At 47.1% G+C, this 22,240-nt stretch overlaps 1 protein-coding gene across 1 annotated transcript in view; it reads left to right on the forward strand.

The window, feature by feature from the left end:
- LOC144163769 (lysosomal alpha-mannosidase-like) overlaps nucleotides 1-22,240 on the forward strand; it is a 54,577-nt gene that overhangs the window by 26,771 nt on the left and 5,566 nt on the right. The window contains exons 4-11 of the mRNA XM_077694494.1: nucleotides 2,583-2,759; nucleotides 2,926-3,072; nucleotides 6,059-6,122; nucleotides 7,778-7,817; nucleotides 7,906-7,975; nucleotides 9,781-9,912; nucleotides 14,799-14,924; nucleotides 18,746-18,925. Of these exons, the coding sequence (XP_077550620.1) occupies nucleotides 2,583-2,759; nucleotides 2,926-3,072; nucleotides 6,059-6,122; nucleotides 7,778-7,817; nucleotides 7,906-7,975; nucleotides 9,781-9,912; nucleotides 14,799-14,924; nucleotides 18,746-18,925 (936 nt within the window). The remainder of the gene's footprint in view (nucleotides 1-2,582; nucleotides 2,760-2,925; nucleotides 3,073-6,058; nucleotides 6,123-7,777; nucleotides 7,818-7,905; nucleotides 7,976-9,780; nucleotides 9,913-14,798; nucleotides 14,925-18,745; nucleotides 18,926-22,240) is intronic.

Genomic DNA, 22,240 nt, shown 5'->3' on the forward strand with positions numbered 1-22,240 from the left:
TACGTCACGTACGGTATCACTCCGCCTAAGCGACGGACCCGGATGTCAACGGGCCCGCGCGTTTTGAAAGGAGATTGCTATGAATGCGTGAAATCGTCTGCCTTTTCCCAGGTAGTTTGTTTGTCGTCGATGCAGTAGTTTATAAGCATATTAAGTACAAACATTCACTGAAAATGCTCGTGTTATGTTCAAAATATTCCCAGTAACGCACTACTTGCGGCGCGCGGAGCAACGTCCGGCTGGGGTGATGAGGCACAGCGGCAACTTCCATCGACCAGCGGCAATTTTCTCCTAAGCAGCGCTAGTATTAAACCAAGAGTGTAAAACATGGTTATATTAGTCCTTTTTGGTAAGATGACATGTCATCACCCCGCTTCAAAGGGGAAACCAATAGGAATCATCATAATATTCATCATTGCCGTTCTTAAGTTGTAACCGAGTATACATGGCCGGCCATTTCGTTTTCTTCATTTGAACCATGATACCTTCCACTCGAGTTTGCACCCGGAGCCAGGGTAGCTCGTATCCTGTCCCTAAGCGTAGCTCCTATCATTATTTGCTTCATGGCACGTTGGACGCATCGAAGTTTGTTGTCTGTTGTTTAGTAAGGCGCGAAGTCTCCGCTCCGTGTGTAATCACCGGGAGGATGCATTGATTAAATACGTTTCTATTTAGGGGTAGAGGTAGCTTACTTTTCACTAGTTGCGAGTGCTTTCCGAGCACACCCCAACCCATTCTTATTGTGCGAGAGATTTATTTCTCGTGGTTGGGATCAGCTATCACCGCAATCTGTTCAAGGTTGTTATATTATCCTACTTGTTCCAGTGTCTCGTTACCTACTCTGGAAAGGACTCCTTCAGCATGCGTATTTGCCATTACTTTAGATTTATTCTTATTTCTATTTATCCTCGTGGCGGTGATAAAATTTTGTCATGAAGACAAAATACAACTTGGTTCAATTTCAGACAACTTGTCTTTGGCAACTCACTCAGCTCCATTCCAGCGTCGAAAGACGTTTTCTGACCGAAAAAACGCAACAAAAAATTCTGAAATATAACTTTTTACTTTTAAGCTCGTGGTTCATTAGGACAACCATTGTACGTTTTAATTACTTCAAATTCTGCAGTAGCCAGCTCCTTCTTAGGTTACAGCTAAACTCTCCAATAAATAATTAATTTTTTCTTTTTCCCTTTCTGTTCCAAATTGCGCGCAAGAGTAAGGTAACATTGAAGGAAGTGATGTGTTATGGTCGAGAACTAAAAAATTAGCAGTGCCTTAGCTCGGCTACGCCAGGATATATGCGTAGCGTGAGCTAAGCTTCAGAAATTCAATCCAATCCAGTCCACTTCAGTCCAATCAAATTCAATCCAATCCAGTTCAGTTCAGTCCAGTCCGGTCCGGTCCAGTCCAGTCACTGCTCCTCGCGCATGCACAGCACGGCTGTCCAGGAGCCACGCGACAGGCTATCAAGTGGCTCCGGCGCAGCGTCAAACTTGCCTACTGCGCAACGGAGACGCACAGCTGGGCACGCACTGACGCCACTGCGTCTGCCACGGCTATGACGTCACTCCGATATCATTGCATTGCAAAATTGGATTTGCAATCAAATCCAATACAACCAATTTAATCCAATCCAATTCAATACAAATCCGATCCAATCCAGTCCGATCCAAACGAAGTCAATTCAATCCAATCCAATCCAATGCTCCTCGGCTTGCGCAGCACGGCCCTTCAGGGTCCACGCGAAACTGCTCAACCTCGGCCAGTGTAGCTTACGCAACATTTCTCACTGTGTTCTATAATTCAAGCGATTCGATCAAAACGAGCTGCAGGCTACGCTGCGATCGCCATGTTATGCTTCTTGGCATTGGGTCGGGTCGGTGGCCACCAATAGCCAAAGCGAGATTATGTCATAGAGAAATCGCCGGAAAGCGGCAGGCGAGTCGCCACTTGTGTTTTCTTCCGAGTTTTCTTTATATTTTCGGAGTTTATTATAAAATTGGTTACATTGTTATCGATAGAAATCATTCTTTTCAATAATGAACTTAAAGTTCGTCATCATGGTCCCTTTAAATATAACTTTAAGCTGACAATCTACCATGCCATGCCCGAACTCCCACGGTACGTGCTTCTACTGGTATGGGGGACCGGTAACAAGCGCAAAAGCTTATGGGTAGATCGTCTCCTCCGGCCATGTCCGCTTCGAGAGCTCTCCTTGCCTCCCATACGGCGGCATCTTTCACGCCCATGTGTGCGTGTTGTTTGTCTGTTTCCACCGACAAAAAACGACCATGCATCGTGCATTTAACGAATAACAATGATTAATCCAACATAGGGCTTCTCTGAAAGGTAAGCACTATGTGACAAATAAACAACATGCACACACGAGCGTAAAAGCCGCCGTCGTACGGGAGACCGGGAGAGATCTCGAACCGGTAGTGGCGGGAGCAGACGATGTTCCCATGAGCCTTTGCGTTGTTTACCGGTCACCTACTGTAGACGTCGTTGTGTTCATTCTTTTATACCACGACAAATATGCATGACATTCTAACCCCCCCCCCTTCCGTCCTTTATGAGTGCAGGGTCAGACGTATGGCTTGGACATCGTGATGGTGATGTCCGGAGATGACCTCAGCTTCGTCGAAGGAGACAGCAGGTTTCCGTGGCAGGAGAACCTCTTGAAGCTGGCCAACAAGCTATCCCGCTCCACAGAGCCCAGAGTGCATTTCGTTCATTCAAGTCCCGCGTGCTACATTGCGGTAAGCTTGGATACTTCCTTGAAAATGGGAAGAGTTTCATGATTACGACTAGGATGGGGGCCGAACTAGCTCGAAGAACAAGTTAAGGCACTGGAATAATGCCAATACCGCGTTTGTTTCATTCAAGCCTGAACACATGTATTCTCTTCCCCAATCTTCAATGGAGGCTCTGCACGCCTCCTCGCGGGCCTGGCCCTCCTTTAAGGGCGACTTGATGCCCTACACTGATCATCGTGGCAGAACCTGGACAGGCTTCTACACCACCAGGCCGAACCTGAAGATGATGACGCGCTACGCCAATGGATTCCTTCAGGCGAGTAAAAAGCTCGGCATGTTTCAAAGAGAAAGCTCTACTAAACTAACTTTCAAGGTCATTCATCGCGTCGCGAGTGACCTTCAGCCACCGGTGTACACGCTGCGCCTTTCTTTGTTATCGCTTGGCTCGCGCGGAACCTCGATGCTGCGGTACCGCGTGACTAGGCGAGGCTGAAACTGCTGCTTTGCCTGCGCTTCGTCTCTCAGTGCCGGCTGGGCCGTCCGCGTGTGCGCTTTAGGGAAGCAAACCACGTGATTAGGAGAGGTTTTAACGGATGCTTCGCCGGCGTTTGGTCATTCAGTATCGCATTCGATGTGGCGCCGGCTGCGCAGCCTGTACATGCTTTTCAGCGGAAAGGAAAGGGTGAATCCAATCATCCAGTAGATATCTCGACGGTAGGCTGCGAAATTTTAACAAAAAAAATTCACGGAACGCCGTGTGCATAGTGTTCGTAAAGTCAAAGTCAGGATTAAAATGGTGATGCATGGAATGATATACAAAACCTTCGACGAACAAGCTTGAGCCGGTTTATTGCGCCCGCACAAACACACACGCACAAACACAGAGTACTCGCATTAGCTGTCCCAAACCAAAACGTGCGTCGAACTTCGAAAAACCATTGGACATTAATTCTGCCAGCAATTTTAGTTCTGAAATAGTCGTCTAGAAACACGCCTCTAACGTCAGGCTGCTAAGTTGAGTTGAAGTAGTCTTAATTTAAACCAAAGAAAAGATACATACACAGTACACACAAAGATCCGAAAATGTTGTCAAAGCGTCCCAAGCAAATAATGCTACACTTTTTGATTAACTTGGCAATAGTAATTGCAAATAGTAAAAGAAAGAAAGAGAAGAACGAAGATTTATACTATCAGTTTTACTTGTCTGACATAAGATGTTGCTTGATATGTATCTTAAACGATACCAAAGAAACAAGGTTTTAAAGACAGGCAGTCAGATTTTCCAGCAAGTTGCCCTAGTGAATGATAATGTGCCTTCCGATAGTTGGTACGAATCATAGGCAGCAGACGTCGTACAGGTTCCGTAAAAAGTAATTAGAACACGGTCTCGTAAATTTACCAAAGTTTCTTCGTCCGGAAACTGCGTGGCTGCATTGGTGTGCGTTTAAAGGAGTCCTCCCTAATATAAAAACCTTTTTGAAAACCGGTAGTGGCTGTCATAAAGCCACTAACATAAATATTTCGTGATTATTTCAAAATCTTGCTACAATTACTTATGACGGCACCTGTACATGGCGCAAATACTCATTTCGATAGTAACTTTCATAGAATATCGACTTTTGTCTACAATTGTACAGGATAATTCACTCGCGTGGCGACGAAACAAGGATAAGATACTCTTAATTGTGCAAAAAGATGTCCTTGCAACCATACAGTTTTATACTAATATATACTAGAGGAAAATCTGTCGCTGCAGACGCGGGCCGCCGTGGGCAGTGCCATTGCCGCTAGCGACGTTCCTCGCCTACTTGGCTGAGCTAGCCATATGGCTTCTTTTTTGTCTCAAAGCTAAAATCAACAAAAAAGGGTAACATTTTGTTTCTTGTTCATCGTGCATGAAGCTTCTAAATAATTACTGACGAATTAATCTTTTGGGGGCTTCACATCTAGAATAACAAAACAAGTTTCATAAATCTTCCACACTGATGTTGTTTTTTTGGCAGCCAGAGCCAACTTTTCAGCCTGTCTTTAAGCCATTCCAAGGTCAAGTGGAACGTGCCTTCTCGGTACATGACGGAACGCTCGCTGAAGCGCGGCTCCCCTGGACGGTAGCGCCAGATTTCCCTTTATGCTCGGTAGCAACTTAAGAACGGCACCAGAAGTTGCCGCTGTGCCTTATCACCGTAGCCGGATGTTTCTTCGCGCGGCGCAAGTAGGGCGTTACTGGGAATATTTTGAACATGGCGTGAGGCGTTCCCGTAATTGTTTGGACTTTATATGCTTATAAAAGACTCCAGTGACGACAAACAAACTACGTGAGACAAGGCAGACGATATCTCGCATTCATAGGAAACCCCTTTCGAAACGCGCGCGCACTGACGTCACGGGTCCGGCGCTTTGGCGGAGTGATGCACTACATGAGGTGGTGCCGTTCTTGAGTTGTAACCGAGCATAGTATACCTTAGTATGAAACTCTATAGCCGTGCCCACTGCCTATTCGGCGAACTGTTGCATCGTTGCCCACAGCGTCAGCCATGCTGGCCTCCATACTTTCTCGATGAGTATGTTCTCTTACTGTGCACTGCAAATTTTTATCAGCTTAAAAGGACCGCCAGCCGTCTTTTGTGAAGTATATGCTCTCTATCTCAAATGAAAGGGAATTACTTAAAATACCTAGAACCGAAACCGTTTTCTTGATATGGCACAAGAACATGGAGGAAAGAAAACGTTAACAAGAACGTTCGCCAGCGAAATTTTTAGATCTAGCTACCAGTCTTAGATTTGCTGCCATTATGACTGCTGGCAACCATAAAAGAGAGGCAGGCGGCAACACACTATTTTTTTCTATTCCTTCATACGGCTTATGAAACACGCATCGAAACTGTCGGAGCTGTTTGTATGTGAACAGTAGTGTCACGTTGAGGCATTACATGACGCTACCTGTAAAATTACAGAAAGTTTAGCGGCAAATTAAACTTGTTCCCAGCCTTTTTTGTTTGGAAATTCTTTGTAGGTATACCCCACTTTATAAAAGCTGGCTTTCATCTCAGCTGGAGAACAAGCACTCCACAAAATGCGGATGGCTGTCTCTTCTGACCTTGTTCCTTCGTGCCAGCATCAGTGCTTTTAGTTGATGATAGAATACAAGCTAATTTCAATTTCGTGCTCCAATGAATTTCGCGCTTCTGCTGCGGTTCAAGAGCGTCGCATATCGTGTCGTCGAACTAAACCTGCGGTAACTTTGGCGTTCGCTTTTTATCAGAATATGCGCTGTTTTTATCTCGTGTTCCTGCGCTTAACAGGCTGGCAAGCAGCTCTCGGTCCTTGCAGGAGACCCCCGCACAGCCTCTGATGTGAGGAAATTGGGTGAGTGTTGCAGATCTTCCCGAATATTTTTACAAAGTGTTGCTTACATAGGGTAATCGCCACAACATTCGATCATTAGAGTGCGGTGAAGTACGTTGTTTTCGAAGAGACAATGATGTGCCCATTTCCACGCCTACACGAGACAGTTATGTAGATGGGGGGGAGACATACGCGCGCCGATGTTCGTCTGATTTTGCCAAAGTTGCCCTGTACTGCTATGAACAGCAGATTTCGCTGAGTTGCTATGGTGATTATAACTAAATCTGCACGAGAGGGTTTCCCTAAAATTATCAGTTCAAGTAACCTCCTTTCGTTGCGCTGCGCACACTTTATGGCACGAAGCTTGATGTATCGCTTTCGGCTGTGCATCGCGTTCTGTTGCAGGCGCCGGTAGGGAAATGGAGTGTGACGCGAGTGCAGGGCCGGGACGAAGGCCGAAGGGATGTGCTAGGATTGACGGCGACGAAATACCGATACTAGTGGACAACGAAAAGAGCCACCGGGGGGCCGTTCTACTAAAGCCAGAAAACGTGAACACTGAGATGGTTAGAGCGCAAAACGCGGTCGGCACGGTGTGTGAAGGACGCGAGAGAAACGCCGTGCCAGAGCGCACTCCGCAAAGTGCGCAGAGTGGGGAGGTGGCCTGTGACAGCTTGAATCATAAGTGCCTTGTCTTGTGTAAGCGACATTCAGCCGCACGCACACAGCGCAGAACTCCTCTGTCATGATTGTTGAGTCCGTGAGGCCTCCTAAAGTTACATGGAGGTTCTAAAGGGTGAACGGGTCCGTACTGATTTGGCGCAGCAGCCCTCGTTGATGGCTGCATGCTCCAGGCAACCTTTTTCACAAGAGCGGACGCACCATGTCTGGTGATTGGTATAGGTAAAGCTTTTCAACCCCCTATCCAACGGCTATGGGGAAAGACTAGAAGCCCTTAAGGCAGCCAGGGCACTATACTCCCCTTCTCCCAAATAACAGAGCTAAACGCAATGAAAGCCCCCTCCTGGAGACATACAAACACATATTTATCCAAACCTCCACAGTATAGGATCGTGTAACTTGGAAAATTCCGTTCAGATTGTCCAGCCTGCAGCCGCACTCCCACACCATAGCACATCAGCTGGGACTGCAAATGCGATTGGCGTGCAGACACATCAGAGAAAAATTTGAGCTATGGGAGGCAGCCCTGGGCAGCTCGAGCCTGGATGACTAGACCGATCTGTGAACCTGGCTCTACACAAGGCAAGACACAGTGGTTATCTCTACTGGAGATTCCACACATTAACAACCACAAAAGTCGTACCTTTCAATGAACTTTTTTTTTTTCATTCATTCCTGCTTGCTGGCCCGTGTAGACCACGCGCGATCCATACGCTTCAAGCATCGACATGGTGACGTGCTTGGCACCGAGATACCGGCAACGTGTTCAAGCACAGAATGCAGTTGAGGTACTTGCCTCTTGGCAGAGGGAGACTTGCTCCGATTGAACACACAGCTTTGACCACGTTCTACAGAGCAGGATGCCTTTATTCCTGAGCTACTGCAAGCTCACACCTTTGTCGGATGCATCACACGAATCTCGCATTTTTACCCTGCCAGATTTAGGCAAGTTTCCGAGATTTAATAGCAAATATCTGTGAACTGCGCGTGCGCAGGAGAAGCCGTAGCCACGATGCAGCACCACGACGCCATTACGTGAGTGGCCACCAGTGAGCGCGTGACTGCGCAACCTCCTCGAATGAAAAGTGTCAGCAACCGGCGCTTCCCCGTTCCATCTGTCCAGGGGGACTTCCACGGAAGACGTGGCCAAGGACTACGCGAAAATGCTCTACCAAGGGCTTATCAGTGCCGAGGCAAGTTGATGCTCATTCGAAAGCATTCTATCGCTAATTGACTTTAAAAAACCAGCGTTGGCGTTGCTGTATATAACAGCGAAACGGCTCCTGGTAAAACTATTCATACCACCAGCCGTTTCGTAGCGCGAGCTTAAAGGGAAAACCAACCGATTTTTACGGAGTTCACGTCATCTAGCTCATATGAAACCCAGCGTTCTATGCAGTGGAGTAAAAGCAATGAATTTCCAAATAAACAGGCTTAAAAAGTTTTAATGTGCCACTAAACTTTCTTAAGTCTGAAAGGCGGCGGCTTCTCCTGTGAAAACGGAGAAGGCCAAACAACTCCGTCGGTTTCAATGCGCTATTCAGAAACCCCATAAAGTAACAGAAAAGACCACATTATTGTGGTTTTAGAACGGTATAGTGGTTTAACTACCTCTTTTCATCTCACGTGCAGTATATTGCCGCACGGATCACTTTCAATGTTGCCAGCATTCCTTTCGACAGGCCACGTACAGCTGGTACATCTAAAAACTCCGCTTTCAAATGTTCTAGGGCGCTATCAGCATACCCGTTTCGGATGAAAGTGTTTTAACTGACGCCCTTTTATTTCGTATAGAGGAAATATACTCGACAAAAATCGGTTTTCTGTCCTTTTAAATGGACCACCAACCAATTGTTGTCCAGCATCTGTCCTCTATCCCAAATGACTCGGCATTACTTTAAACACTTTAAGCAGAAATGGCCTGGCTGATTATGACCTACAACATTTGAAAGCTGAGTTTTTAGATATACCAAGCTCGCCAGACTAAAGTGTGCTGCAAAGAGGGCTCGAGCACCCATGACACAAACCCCTGTGTGAATTGCGTTTATTTTTAGGCGAGAACACGCTGTTCAAAACCCGATTCAACTGAAACAATGACACGTGACCTATTAATTTACATTTCTGTGTGCAACGGCTCCCCCTGGAGCCAGTTCGCGTACCGCGTTTTAATCTGACTCCGTCAGAGGGCTCTGTCAGGACAGTACAGGTTGGCTGGGAGCAGGGCAAGTAAAAGTAATAAAGCAGGCAAGTCGGTTGCTGACAACCGACTTCCCGATTTAAAGGGAGAACCACTAACCATCATCATCATCACCTAGAGCCACCAAATAAGCTACGCATAGGAGTAACGACACTGGCGCACAGCGGAAGCCGTTTTGGTGCCTGACGCCAGGGTAGCCAGCTTTATGCGACTTATTGCTGCTGACATTGACGGGCGGTATTGGTCCGGGTGCCGCTTGGCAACCATGACAGCTGTGTTTACTTTTCTAAGATTTAGAAGCAGCGCGCCGGTGCGATAGGGTCAGGCTCGGTTACGCTAGCGTAGCTTATTTAGTGACTCTATGTTACGCTGAGCCAGTAATTAGGCTGCGCTTTTTAAGTGGCTGTAGGTTACGCTAGGCCACTGTCGTTCTTTCCCAGCGAGAAGCGATTCAGGCGTTTTCCGCCTTCCTGCCGGTTGAAACAGCCCAGTACAGAGCAGCCCGGCATCGCTACCCTGTCTGGGGGCTTGAAAACTCCCTCTCAACGTGTCATACAGCCGCATTGCGCTCCAAAAATCACGACTTACCTAAGAGCACGCGCGCGGCAACACAGGGGCAACAAAATGTCAGCGCCCATGGGTCATCCCGGGGTTAACAAATGTCACGTGACGCGGTTCGACCGATGGCCGGTGTCGGCGGCATAGAACAATGACAGAAAAGAGTGCCGATACTCTGAAGCCTGATCTAGTAGCTATAGTATGAGTGATCCGACCACGCCCTCTCATGTACTCCACCGGCAGGGGTTGATTTCCAAGAGCCTGACGTCGCTGCTGGATCTGGGAGGGCCTGCGGCGCGCCGTGATGCCCCACTGCTACACTTTTGCCATCTGCTCAACGAAAGCAACTGCTCGTACACCGAATCTGTGCGCGAGGTAAGAACACCGGCGGATCGTCGCGCTCTCGCTCTCCTCAGCAAAGTGGCCATTAGACAAAATACAAGTTAGATTAATTAAACAGACGGCTTTGTCCCGATAACGATAACACCAATTTAATCGCAAACTACAAAAATATCCGAAATACAGGGTGGTGCGACGATAATTAGAACACTTTAGAAATTTTTCCTGAGCGAACCGCCGCTTCGCTCAGGGAAAAATGACGCCTGATTTGGACGTGCGAGCCAGCGAAAGGTGATCTTGGAATGACGGCGCCACCTGTGGGTATTCAGAGGTGGGTATTCAGACGGTGGGTATTCAGAGCGAAACGCACGTTTGGGATGCACGGTAGGAAGGAGCCAAATGGTGCAGCAGACGATCAGACAATGTGAACGCTGGTTTTCTGGTCGTCTGCTAGCTCATTTGGCTCCTTCTTAGGTGCATTTTATTATCGTCTGCTACACCATTTGGCAACTTCCTACCGTGAATCCCAAACGTGCGCTTCGCTGTAAATACTCCATGCCGGGTGCCGTCATTCAAATATCAATTTGCGCTGGCTCGCACGCCCAAATCAGCCGCCATTTTCATTTGGGGAAAACTCGTTTTCATTTATTTTCAAAATAAACAGGTAAGTACTGTCGTTGTTCCCAGAGTTACTCAATACAGACAGTTGCGAAACTCCGCTTCAGAATCCGGGCGGCGCTAGCCCCCCCACTCCGTGGAAGCTGAGGGGCAAGTCGACGCGCGCGGCACCTAGGAGATAAAAACGGAACTTTGCTAAACTATTATTATTCAAAATTATTCTGTAAAATAAAGATTGCTTTTTAAATTAAAACACAATAATTACGTAAAATTTACTTGTGTTTTTGCGGCTTTTCTTTTTATGACTTACGGCAGCAGCCGCAAGCACTTGAGTACTGCTTCAACGTCCTGCCGACAGACGACAGGCTAGTCAACTTGCCCCGTGCTTGCCCCGGCGCAGGGGGGCAACCGAAGACCGGCTTTCGATACATGGGGCTTATGGGGAGTTTCGCAACTGTCTATATCCAGCAACTCTGGTTGTTCCCGGTGTCAAACAAAATCGACCACAAAATGCGACCTTCATGTAAAGTTTGAGTGCGAACAGAGCGGCGGTTTTGCCACGAATTTTTTTTGGTGTTCCAATTATCGTCGCACCACCCTGTATAAAAGGAAACGTGTGAGGCATCGCCTACTACCCAGCCACTTTCGGCCATTTTTTTCTATGACGTCACATGGTCTAGTTTGTACCATTGGCGGCCGCCGACGAGAGCCTACGTGATTGCACAGGGGCTTTTGGTTTCGGCTGATCGCAACACTTTAATTCCACCGTGGACTGGCAACTGTTTTAAAGCGATAGTCTTTCTCGGGCTACTTAAACGCAGACCTTTTGGTCTGTCTGTGTGACTGTGTGTCTGTCTGTCTGACTGTGACTCGATTCAGCTAGCCGGCCAACGTGAAACGAAGTTTGCGCAATAGTCTTATATACTCACCGCCAAATCTAAACTTCTAAGTCCGGTGTCAGTGTTCATACTTGTCAACATTGTCGAACAAGAACAAGCCATTACGCAAATATAAAGCAGCAAATCAATACATAAGTGATATTTGCAGTGTTCCTTTATTAAAAAATTAATGGATGTTTGGTTTTTGCGATATCAAATCAAATGCTACATCAACGGCAGAAAACCGTCGCCTGCTGCTGCCAGCGCTACCTCCTGGCGGTATTTGAGAAAACAAACGGCAATATCAACGAAGGGCTCCACTAGGTGGGACCCACGTTCCGCTGGGCAGCGCTGGCACGGAGACACTCGACTTGGAGTAGTGGAACGCGGTAAATTTAAAATTGATTCAGCAAACCTCTACAGTGTAAGGAGACTGTAGAGGAACAGCATGAGAGGTGAGCGGGAAAGAGAAGGGAGGCCTTTACTTGGCAGGGGCGCCAGTCGACTGTCGTCCTTCATCGATATTTGCAACGGAAGGAGCAGATAAACGGCCTTTTTTTTTCTGCCTGGTACAGCACGAGCAAGACTTCTGTTCGTTTTCTGCTTGCTTTCATCTCTAACGTGATGGACCTTTCTGCGCCATTTTGAACGCGTCGTATTTCTTGGGCTACTCGAACGGGAAAATTTTGGTCTGTATATCTGTCTGTCTGTCTCTCGATTTAGACAGCCGGGCAATGTGAAACAGAATCTGCGTAATAGTCTTATATACCCACAGCCAAATCTAAACGTCCTAGTCCGGTGACAATGTTCATAATTGTCAACATTGTAGAACAAGAACAAAACATAACGCAAATATGAGGCAGAAAATCAATACACAAGGGATATTTGTAGTGTTCCTTTATGGATGCTTAATTTTTGCGATAGCCAATGAAAAAATTGGCGACGTATCTGCTCCTTCCGTTGCAAATGTCGTGAGAAAACGATAGTCTTCGTAGAAATTTGCCAAGGAAATGCCCCCCTTGGCTTTCCCGCTCCCCTCTGATGCTGTTCCTGTTCCGTCGCGCTCATCCCAAGTTAAACACACTAAAGGTTTTCTCAAGGCGATTTGAATTTACCGCGTTGCACTGCTACAGGCCGGGTTCCTCGATGCCAGCGCTGCAGTACGGCGGATACGCGCGTGAATCGAGGCGGCCGACTTCAAGGTTTATAGAACCGCGTTGCCATGGTTCAAGTGCGTTCCAAGCAGAACGTGAAACCTAGCTAGTGGAACCTTTCTTTGCGGTTGCCGCGTGATTTATTATATGCCGCCAGGAGGTGGCGGTTTTCTGCAGTAGATGTAGAATATCATTTGCTATCGAAAGACAAAGCATCCAGGAATTTTTCAATAAAAGAACACTGTAAATATCCCTTGTGTACTAATTTTCTGTGTTATATTTTCGTAATGTCTTGTTCTTGTTCAAGAACGTTGACAAGTATGAACATATAAACCGGCCTTAGATGTTTACATTTGGCTTTGAGTATATAAGACTATGCGCAGTAAGCATTTTACTTTGGCCGGGTGGCTGAATCGAGTTACAGACAGACAGACAGACATACAGACAGACCAAAATTTCTGGGTTTAAGTAGCCCAAGAAAGACTATCGTCTTTAATAATATGTCCACTGCAGAAAAAAAATCACTCCATCCCTTCTGTCGCCCACGCTACTATAACTTCTGGAAGCATTTTAAGAAATCAAACGGCAACAGTTACGAAATGTTCCAGTAAATACATTCCACGTTCCGCTGGGAACGCACGTGAAGTAAGGAAATGTGGTTCTATAAACGCTGAAATATGGCGCCTAGATTCACGTGCGTCTCCGCCGTACGGCATCGCTGGCATAGAGGCACCCGGCCTGGACCAGAAGAACGCGGTAAATTTAAATTGACTTCAGCAAACGTCTAGCGTATTTACTTTAAGACGAGCGCGACGGGAGAGGAACAGCATAAGAGGTGAGCGGGAAAGCGAAGGGCGGCATTTGCTCGGCAAATGTTACACGGCCAATTTTTTCTTCCGCCGCCACTTTTTTTCCTTTCCAATCGTAAAAACCAACCCAACCAGCATTCCTAACTAAATGAACGTGGGGAATGCCGGTTAAGTAGATATATTAAGCCTCGAATGTACCTGCTGTTTTTATTGCGCTAAATAATCGGGTCGTGTATGACCACTGCCTTAGGTTACAGGAGTTTCGAACAGTTCTGTCTATATAAACCTCTTGTTCAAGTGTCCTCGTAACCTTTGGACAGATGGCTGAATAGAGAGACAAGCGGATGCCTTTTAGACACCTCTGCTTAGGTGCGTGACGTCGTGTGGCTGCGGTGGCTCGTCAGCGGGACTGCGCACGAGCTACGACAAGCCGGGCTCCGAAAGTGCTCCACACTTACCATTTTTTAAACCACGCGTTCATACAAACCTGGAATCTCTGTTTGGTAGGAAACAGAGCAGTAAGTCCATCTAAAACGTACGCTTTTTTTTTACTCAGCGCTCCTTGCACGAACACTTGCACCATTAAACAACAGAAGAATTGATCACAATTCAGGAAACCGTCGTTACAAGTCCCGCGGGGGGGAACTGACTTCGTTATAAGCGGTACCTTGTTAAAAGCGGGGAATATGTGCTTAATCTGAAGTAGAGCTGGGACCATGGAAAACTACGCATACAGCGAGAGCTCAAATACGGGCGATTTCTTTATAACGGGGCTCTATGTATTCCCGAAACCGAAACCAGGTCGAGGCCGCTAATTGTGTTTACTGAGTTTCTGCCTCGAATAAAAATTCTTCTCTTGCGCGTCGACGTAGTAATGAACTCCGGCGAATAATCAACTTCAGGTAGTGACGAACTTCAGTGAATAATAAATGAACTGTGTATATTCATTGCGTTAATCCCTGTAGAGCGGGATGAGTGCCGCTGGAGTCTCCTGCAGAAATGATATTATCGTCAGTCGCTCTTTCAAAGCGAAGCTGTGTATGTCTAGGCAAAAGGACATTTCGGCGGTCCTGTGTACGCAGATGACTCCTCCGGCGAAACCACATACACTTACACGACGAAACCAGGTTTCTGAGGATTCAGAAGTGAGGGGAGAGAGGTTGGCTGGGTTCATAGATGACGTAGCAGCACTTCCGCTCCTACTGAGACTGGTTAACGACACTGGACACTGGTTACCGACACTGGAGGGAACGAAAACGGTCACTCTCGTAGCATAGCACGCGAGGAGCGAGATACTGCGTGAGGTGCACTTTTTATTAGTGTTTTTGACAGTAAGTTGCGTTGCTGTAAGTCTTACCAGCTGCCAGCCTCACAAAGACGGCTTTCCTTCTGTGTGGCGCGTATTTTGCGCGAGAACAAGCTACGTGTCAGCAACCTTTTTTTTTTCGGAAATGGTGCCGCAGTTTTCAGTGGTGGTGTACAACCCGGCAAGTCTCCAGGTATTCGTGAACGTGCGTCTTCCATTGCCGTACGCAGAGGAGCCCGCGTTCAAAGTCACGGCACACGGAGGCGGCGTGCTTGAATCTCAGGTACGTTTTTTTGCCCCGAGCTCGCACTTTATCCTACGATTCGTTGGAGCCTACATCTGTTCGGTGACTGCTTTTGCAACTTTTTCACATCTTCCACAATGTCATTTTTGTAACAATAATTCCTTGTTTCGAGCGACAGCTCTACTAGGCTACACCTTTCAATGTCATTTATGGCGTTGCAAGTGACCTTTAGCCGCCGGCGCGCTAAAGGTCATTTACGCCTGAAAGTGTTGGGAAACAATAAATAGCCGCTTGGACATTCATCGGTTTTGATTCTTGCTCCTCTGGAAACCGGCACGTATAATATTTATTGCGTTTGTTAGCGAGTAAATCAAGCCTTCAACACAGTAATGATGTCATATCTGTTCGTGTTGAGATTCAATTCGTTATGACAACTATGGTTAGTTACGATAGAAATTCGGGGCACAAAAGCCGCCTTAGAGTATGTGGGCAACGTTGTCTGCACCGTTTCACGGTGGCATAGCACAAACCTTCTGATTGCATTTGCAAGTGAATAAACAACGCCCGCGGCAGTTCTTGCGCGCAGTCATAACGAAAGCCATTATGTGAAGAGGGTTCTGTATGCCTGAGAGCCAGAAGAACATATCCACACGAATTTTCTGACCCTTCCAAACATCTCTAAACCTCTTAATAAGGCGTTTGTGACGGTTGAACATTAGTAATGCGTTAGGCAGAGGAAAAATGTTAATGTGATACAAGTCAGCAACTACGAAAGAAATAGAAGACAGCCGCTTAATGTCCTGCTGTGTGATGCACGTGCAGGGGTCCGCTGCTTGGTACGTAGCATTAGACTGTTGAGTCTTCATAAGAGCATCTCAAAAATACTTTAGAGAAGCGTACGAATTTTGAATACTTACCCAGGAGCTCTGAGCATTGAACACCGCAAATAAGCTAAAAAAGTTGTTCCCTCTCCCCCCGTGTCCTGCAAAGATGCACTGGATAGAACTCGAAATTATCCAGAATTGTGTGAAGCTGGCAAAATAACTGAATTACTGAAAATAGGCTTTTTAATTCCCTAGAGCATCAAAGCGGGAGATTTGAAGCACAGGCACTGCTGCCCCTCACAAGCGGAGTGTAGCAGACGACAGTGGCGCGAGTCCCTAAGCTTACGTCAGAGCCCGGGGGCTCCACTCAAACATCTCTCCGCCAATACATGGACACCAGGCTGTGAAACCTCAAGCAAAGGCAAACTTTTACGAAGCACTGTGTGCAGTTTTAAGGCGAGGCTCTATTACTTTTGTTCAACGGTTTCGCCGCGGATGCGCAATTTCACCTTTTGACCGCAGACAAACCCTCTGCGACACACCCCTCGAAGTGCATCACGTGATTCGCCGGACCAGCTTTCGGCGATGCGCACAAAGCCTCGCTTTCCGTCGTTCTGCCTAACCATAAGCGGCGGCGGCCGTGGTGGTTGCAGCCTATCAGCTGATCGGCAGCTGACCAATCCCGCAGCGTCTCACGCATGCGCCGATGGCTCGTCTCTGGCTACGTGACTCGTCTTGCGCCGCGTTCACCGTGAATCAAAGCGAGGCCAGGCATCATCCTGTGAGCGTTGCGTGGGACCGAACAGCCTTGAGCCGTTTTCAGCAATACAGTGACATCAAAGGTTAAAAAATGATACCAAGACTCTACCAGACTAAGCCAAGCTTTTGCTTTGCATATCCAAGATTAGTAGAGATAAGATCCAGCCATTTTTTTTACCTTCGCTCGTAATAACTTGGTGTAGACGGGTTAAGCCTGAGTTATTTTTTTTTCTATTATGCACCTCGCCCTCGGTTTCAGAACACGAGGTAAAGTTCTAATGTAGTTGAGCGTGAAGCAAGGTTGGTAGAGCGTAGCTCTAAGCAATGAGCCAGGCTATAGAAATGTTCATAAAACGAACAACCTTTTATATTTTTGTTTCCTACGCTACAACCGGCCCCTCCCACTTTAGTGTGTTATTACTATCAGAGGCCATAAAACCTCCAGGTCATAAATTACATACTTCTGCGCATTACGCGATTGGTAGTTACTAATTATACACCTTCTTGTGTGCGATGGTTTGTTCCTGGTGCCCTTTAACGCCACTGAAAGAGCGACAATAGCGTTATGCCCATGTTTTCTATAAAAATTAGTTTTAGAAAACAGGGTGAGAGAGATAAAGAGCGGTTACGCTTGTTGGAAAATGGTGGGCAAACAAGAAACAAATCTTTGGACAAAGTAGCTGCTTGAGCAGTGATGCCAATTTAGCGGATTTTACGCTAAATCTGGCGGATTTCATTTTGTCCTGACGGGGAAAAAATTAGTCTAGCGGCTAGTGGATTTTTTGGCGGGCCATTTTCATACATAGCGGCTTTCTGGCGGATACCTCACGCAGTGCACCGATTCAAAATCGCCCTGCAAGAAAGACCTTATGACTTTGCTTTAAAGCTTGTTTAAAAATGTCGTAATTCCGACAGAGCAGATTGACGTTCTGACGTGCAGACTTGAGGACCAACTGAACCCCAAGCCATATCTGGGCTACGTGTTTGAGACGTACGTTAACAACGTGAAAGCTCAAAAGACCGACGGGTCCTTTCTCGCAGATGAAGCTGTGATGCGAGAAAGCTGCATAAGGTTTATTACCACGCTAGTAGATCAAATCAGTCAGCGACGTCCCTACAAGATCACAGTTCTCCAGGAAACATCACTCTTATCAATCGAAAACGCTTTGTGCGTCGTGAAGGAGCCATTGATTCCTCTGCTGGAAGCAATGGCAGTGCCCCCTGAGACAATAGAAAAAATTTAAAAACAGTGGAGCAAAATCACCCTCCTGAACTGGAGGCAAATATCATCCACAAGGTCGTTCTGGTGTGAAGTTCACTCCTGTAAGGACGCCTGCGGCGAAAACGTGTTCGCCGAGGTGGCCAGATTTGCCATGTCTATGCTCGTGCTGCCGTATTCAAATGCCGAAGTAGAGAGGACGTTTAGTCAGCTTAAAATGCTAAAATCCAAGCTGCGGAACAAGATGGAGCCTGAAACCAGAAACGCCATCTTCGCCGTAAGAGCGGGGCTGAAGCGACACCAGAAACGTTGTTTTGATTACGAACTTCCCGCGGCATTTCTTAGTGCCATCGGGACATCTGCAACGTATGTGCAACCAAGCCTCCTTTCTGGTCCCTGAACAAGTACCTGAACAAGTTTCTGTAGAGGTGATATCAGACGACGACAGCGGCGCCGAAGACCTCGATGTGTTTTTTGTTGACCTGTGAGTTCTTTTTTTCATCAGTGTGAACATTTATAACTTTTAGCCTCATCTGTGATGAGGTTCACAAATGACGACCACCGCCGCACTAAAGCTTCAAGTGTTCTAGTTAGACTCTTTGGAAGACTCTTTTATATGTTATGTCAGCTCTCGCAGTTTTGGGGAGATTCTAAGAATGATAAAGGTATTTATCATACGAAATTGCACTGTTTTTCTAATAAAATAGGCCCTAGCGGAAAATTAAGCGGATATGTTTTAGAATCTAGCGGAATCTGACGAATTTCTTATGGCTTTTTAGTGGATATCTGACGCCCAGCGGTGGCAACACTGTGCTTGAGTACGGTGCTTATGTTTCGACCAAAACGTAGCTTTTCTCAGAGCGAGTCCTGATGAAGTCGGGACCCTTGCGATATGACGAAGAAAATTCTTACACATTACGCTACGTGCTACTTGCCAATGATCAATTGTTACTCTTTGTCCAGTCACGCTCTGTCCGACGTCGTCCAGTACTGACAATGCTGGCCGCGGGAAGTGCCCGGACTTCCGTTCTCACGTCGAACCGTCTGCGCCGGCGCAGGTCGTACCTCTGCACAGGCCGTTAAACGAGAGCCCGTACGCCCCGAGCTGGTCGCTCGTGTTCCAAGCGAACGCGCCGCCATTGGGGGCCGCTGTGTATCACGTGACATCCACTGGCCCGACGACGCCCGGGCACATCGCCAGGCCTCCTGACGAACATGCCACTTACATCGAAAACAAGGTCCGTATTGTATGACAGACCCCCACCACCACATAGCGAGATAGCCATGACTACCTTAAAGGTACCACGAAGACAATACAACTGTGCTCAATTTGAAAGAAGTGGCCTTTGGTAACTTATTCAGCTTCATTACAGCCGCACAAGGCGTATTCCCAATTGAAAGAACGCAATGAAAATTAAAAACATTAAAATTCCCCGCTGAAGTGACGTTATAACCGCAGAGGTGACGTAATATGACCCAGCGCTAAAAACATGGTTATCCGTGAGTTACATCGAAGTGATGCGATGAAAGGGAACTAGGGGCCTTATTACAATGGCTCAGTTACGCTTCTTGGCGGTGGCTTATAGCACAAAAAGAAAACAAAAACTGTGGTTGATTCCTCTGTCATAGGAATCGGTAAAACACGAAAGTGAAATGTGCAGCGAAATCTGCAGGTGAGCACGATTTGCGAGTCGGCGCCTCTCTTGTGTGTGTGCTTGGCGAGCGACGTCCTGCAGGTGGGTCGCTTCTGCAAAAGTGTACTGGCGTCATTTCCGAGCCGGATATGACGTCAGTGAAATCTTGGCGTATCCCGGCATAAAACGCTTTCGTGTTGCAATATAAAACCCGAAAACGAACAACCCTAAGTATAAGTACTCTTTAGTACGAAAGGTTGCTTTCCCGCAAGAAGACGCTGTGGGCAGGGTTGCACCCTTTACAGGCCACTTGCTTCGTTGTACTGGCGTCATTTCCGTGACGGTTATGACATCAGTGAAACCTTTGTGTATCTCGGAATAAAACATTTCCGTGTTAAAAAGCCTCCAATCGCACAAAACAATGTTTTGACGTCAAAGGGAAATTGCCGGAATATTACTGCGGTACAGGCTCATATGTTTCGTTAACATTAATGTCAAGTTTGCGATGAATTTGGTATTGTTGTTATCAGTACATTGCAGGACAAAGCAGTCATTTTAATGAACAAAAATTGTATTTTGTCTTCATGGGACCTTTGAGTACACACCGTGCCTCCTCAAATTTGAGGACGCATGAGGACTGTAAGGAATGGGCCAAGGACCACGCAGGCACAGAGGCGAACGCTGATTAACTCACTGAAGACTATATTTAACTGTATGAAGGACAAGTACAGGACGTGAGCAACATAGGAAAGGCAGAACACAGTCTGGCAAATGGGAAAGTCAGAGAACAGATCGCAGTGACCAATAAGTAAACGGTCTCACTTCCCGTTGGGATACGTTCTAGCACTCCAGACGAGTAGACACATGGTGACGGAGCGTGTAGTCTACGTAAGTCTCGAGCATGATCATGCTGAACGGCAGCCCCAACAGCAAGAGTGGAGCGTCAGCAGTCGGCGCACCAGCGCCAAGATGACGGCGCCTAGACGCGCTCTCGAGCCTTGGCGGAGGGTATGGTTGCCCGTGGAACAGGCGTTCCACGGGGTCGTTTCCACGTAACCGCGCTATCTTTCGCCGCTCGGCTTCTAGCCGTCGTCATTCAAACTTCCGCTGTTGTTGCTGCTGTTGTTGTTGCACGTGGGGGATTGGCCAGGAATCGGGCGTGAGGAGGGCTGATCACTTCCACGCGGCTCCTTTCTTCATTGTCGTCGTCGCTGCCATTCTCGCGGCTTCAATTGCGCGGCCAATCTATCGCGTGGTCATTCATCACATCACGCGGCCATTGTGATGAAATGGCCCGCGTGGCCATTTCATCACAAGGACGTCGTGGTGTATTATATGAAACCCCGACATGACGCGTTTAAACTCACATTATGAAGAGCCTAGTGGAATGGAATGCCTCGGGGTTTTATACGATTCCAAAGCAGCCGTATTCTGTTAGAGAAGCCGGAAGCCGGTGTAGCGACACCATCGCCATCGTCACCATCAGCGCCCAATCATCATAATCACGGAGCCTGGCCAGCGTGAGCAGTTGCACACGACAACAGATCGAACACGACCGAGCGCCTGTGCCGCCGCATATCTACGCCACTCTCCAAGTTCCGGCCGGGCCTATCGCTCTCCAAATAAATGTAGCAAGCCACATTAACCACACCGACCGAGTGTGCTTCCTACACCGGCTTTTAAAGCGAAGCTTTGTACACATCCCTGATGGAGCCGTTTGTCCGATTAAAACACAAAGCAGGAAGGTCAGCTTTACACAATGGGTTTCACGAACTCATGGCGATCAGAAGCGAAAACACATCGAGCGCTTCAAGAATAAAACGCTTCCCGGGGTCTGAATGGAATCTGGGACCCCCGTGTCGAGAAGCCGACGTGTGTCCCATTGCGTTATTCCGACTGTTTTTGCATCACATACAAATATCCCCTGTACGCATAAAAAGTAACATGCTCTTTCTACATACAAAATTATATCTACAATGCGGAAAGATATACGCAGTGTTTCAAGAAAAGTCGGAACAGGAGAGGAGTCAATGTAACATTTTCACCCAGTTTGCTGACTAAAACACACAAGTCTTTTGCTCTGCGCGTGCAGCACTAGTGTAGAGGTGCCGTGTAAAGTAAATGGAACACGATCTCGTAAATGTACAGAAATGTCTTTTTCCCAAAACTGCCTGGCCGTATTGGTGTGCGTTTAAAGGAGTCCTAACTAACCGAAAAAGCTTCCCATAAACCGGTAATGGCTGTCATAAAGCCAGTAAGACAAATATTTTGTGATATTCAGAAACGCCTGTTCCAATTACTTATGACGGCACCTGTACAGGCGTGTCATACACAAGCATATAAGGTCATGCAATTTACGCTTGTTTACAACGAAACCAGTAAATCACGGATGGTGAAAAGTTTTGCCTAATCTCTTAACCCAGTCGGGCGCCTTACATACAGCTGACAATGCACTCTGCGTGGCGGCCACTATCCACCCTGGTGCGCGCGTCAATATCAGAATCGCGATCCGCTGACCGAGAAAACCAGGTAACTGATGAAAAACGGGCTCAGGACAGAATTCTTTTTCTGAGTTCTCTGCACGATTTCGCAGAAAAAATATTCTGCACAAATTTAGAGAATTTACTAATGCGTAGCATTCTTATGCCGCCTGTCTTGAGTGTGAAGTTTTTCCAGCCAAATTTCAAGTTTTTTCTAAACCCTGTCCGACCAAATATCTCCAATAACGATTACAGTTGAAACTTTCGCAATATCTTTATCGTTGCGTAGATACGGGGCGTTACGCGGTTCGCCGTTCTCCGTAATTATTTTACATTTTTCTTATTTCTTTAGTTTTTCAAAATTTAGCTCGACCGTGTATGTCCATTTACGCGCTTAAAACGATTGCAGGTGAAACTTCCCGAAATCGGCATTATTGCG

The sequence above is a fragment of the Haemaphysalis longicornis genome, unplaced genomic scaffold (genome assembly GCF_048455015.1).
Source record: "Haemaphysalis longicornis isolate Haplotype H1 unplaced genomic scaffold, Haemaphysalis longicornis Haplotype H1 scaffold_13, whole genome shotgun sequence".
NCBI classification, from domain to species: Eukaryota; Metazoa; Arthropoda; class Arachnida; order Ixodida; family Ixodidae; genus Haemaphysalis; species Haemaphysalis longicornis.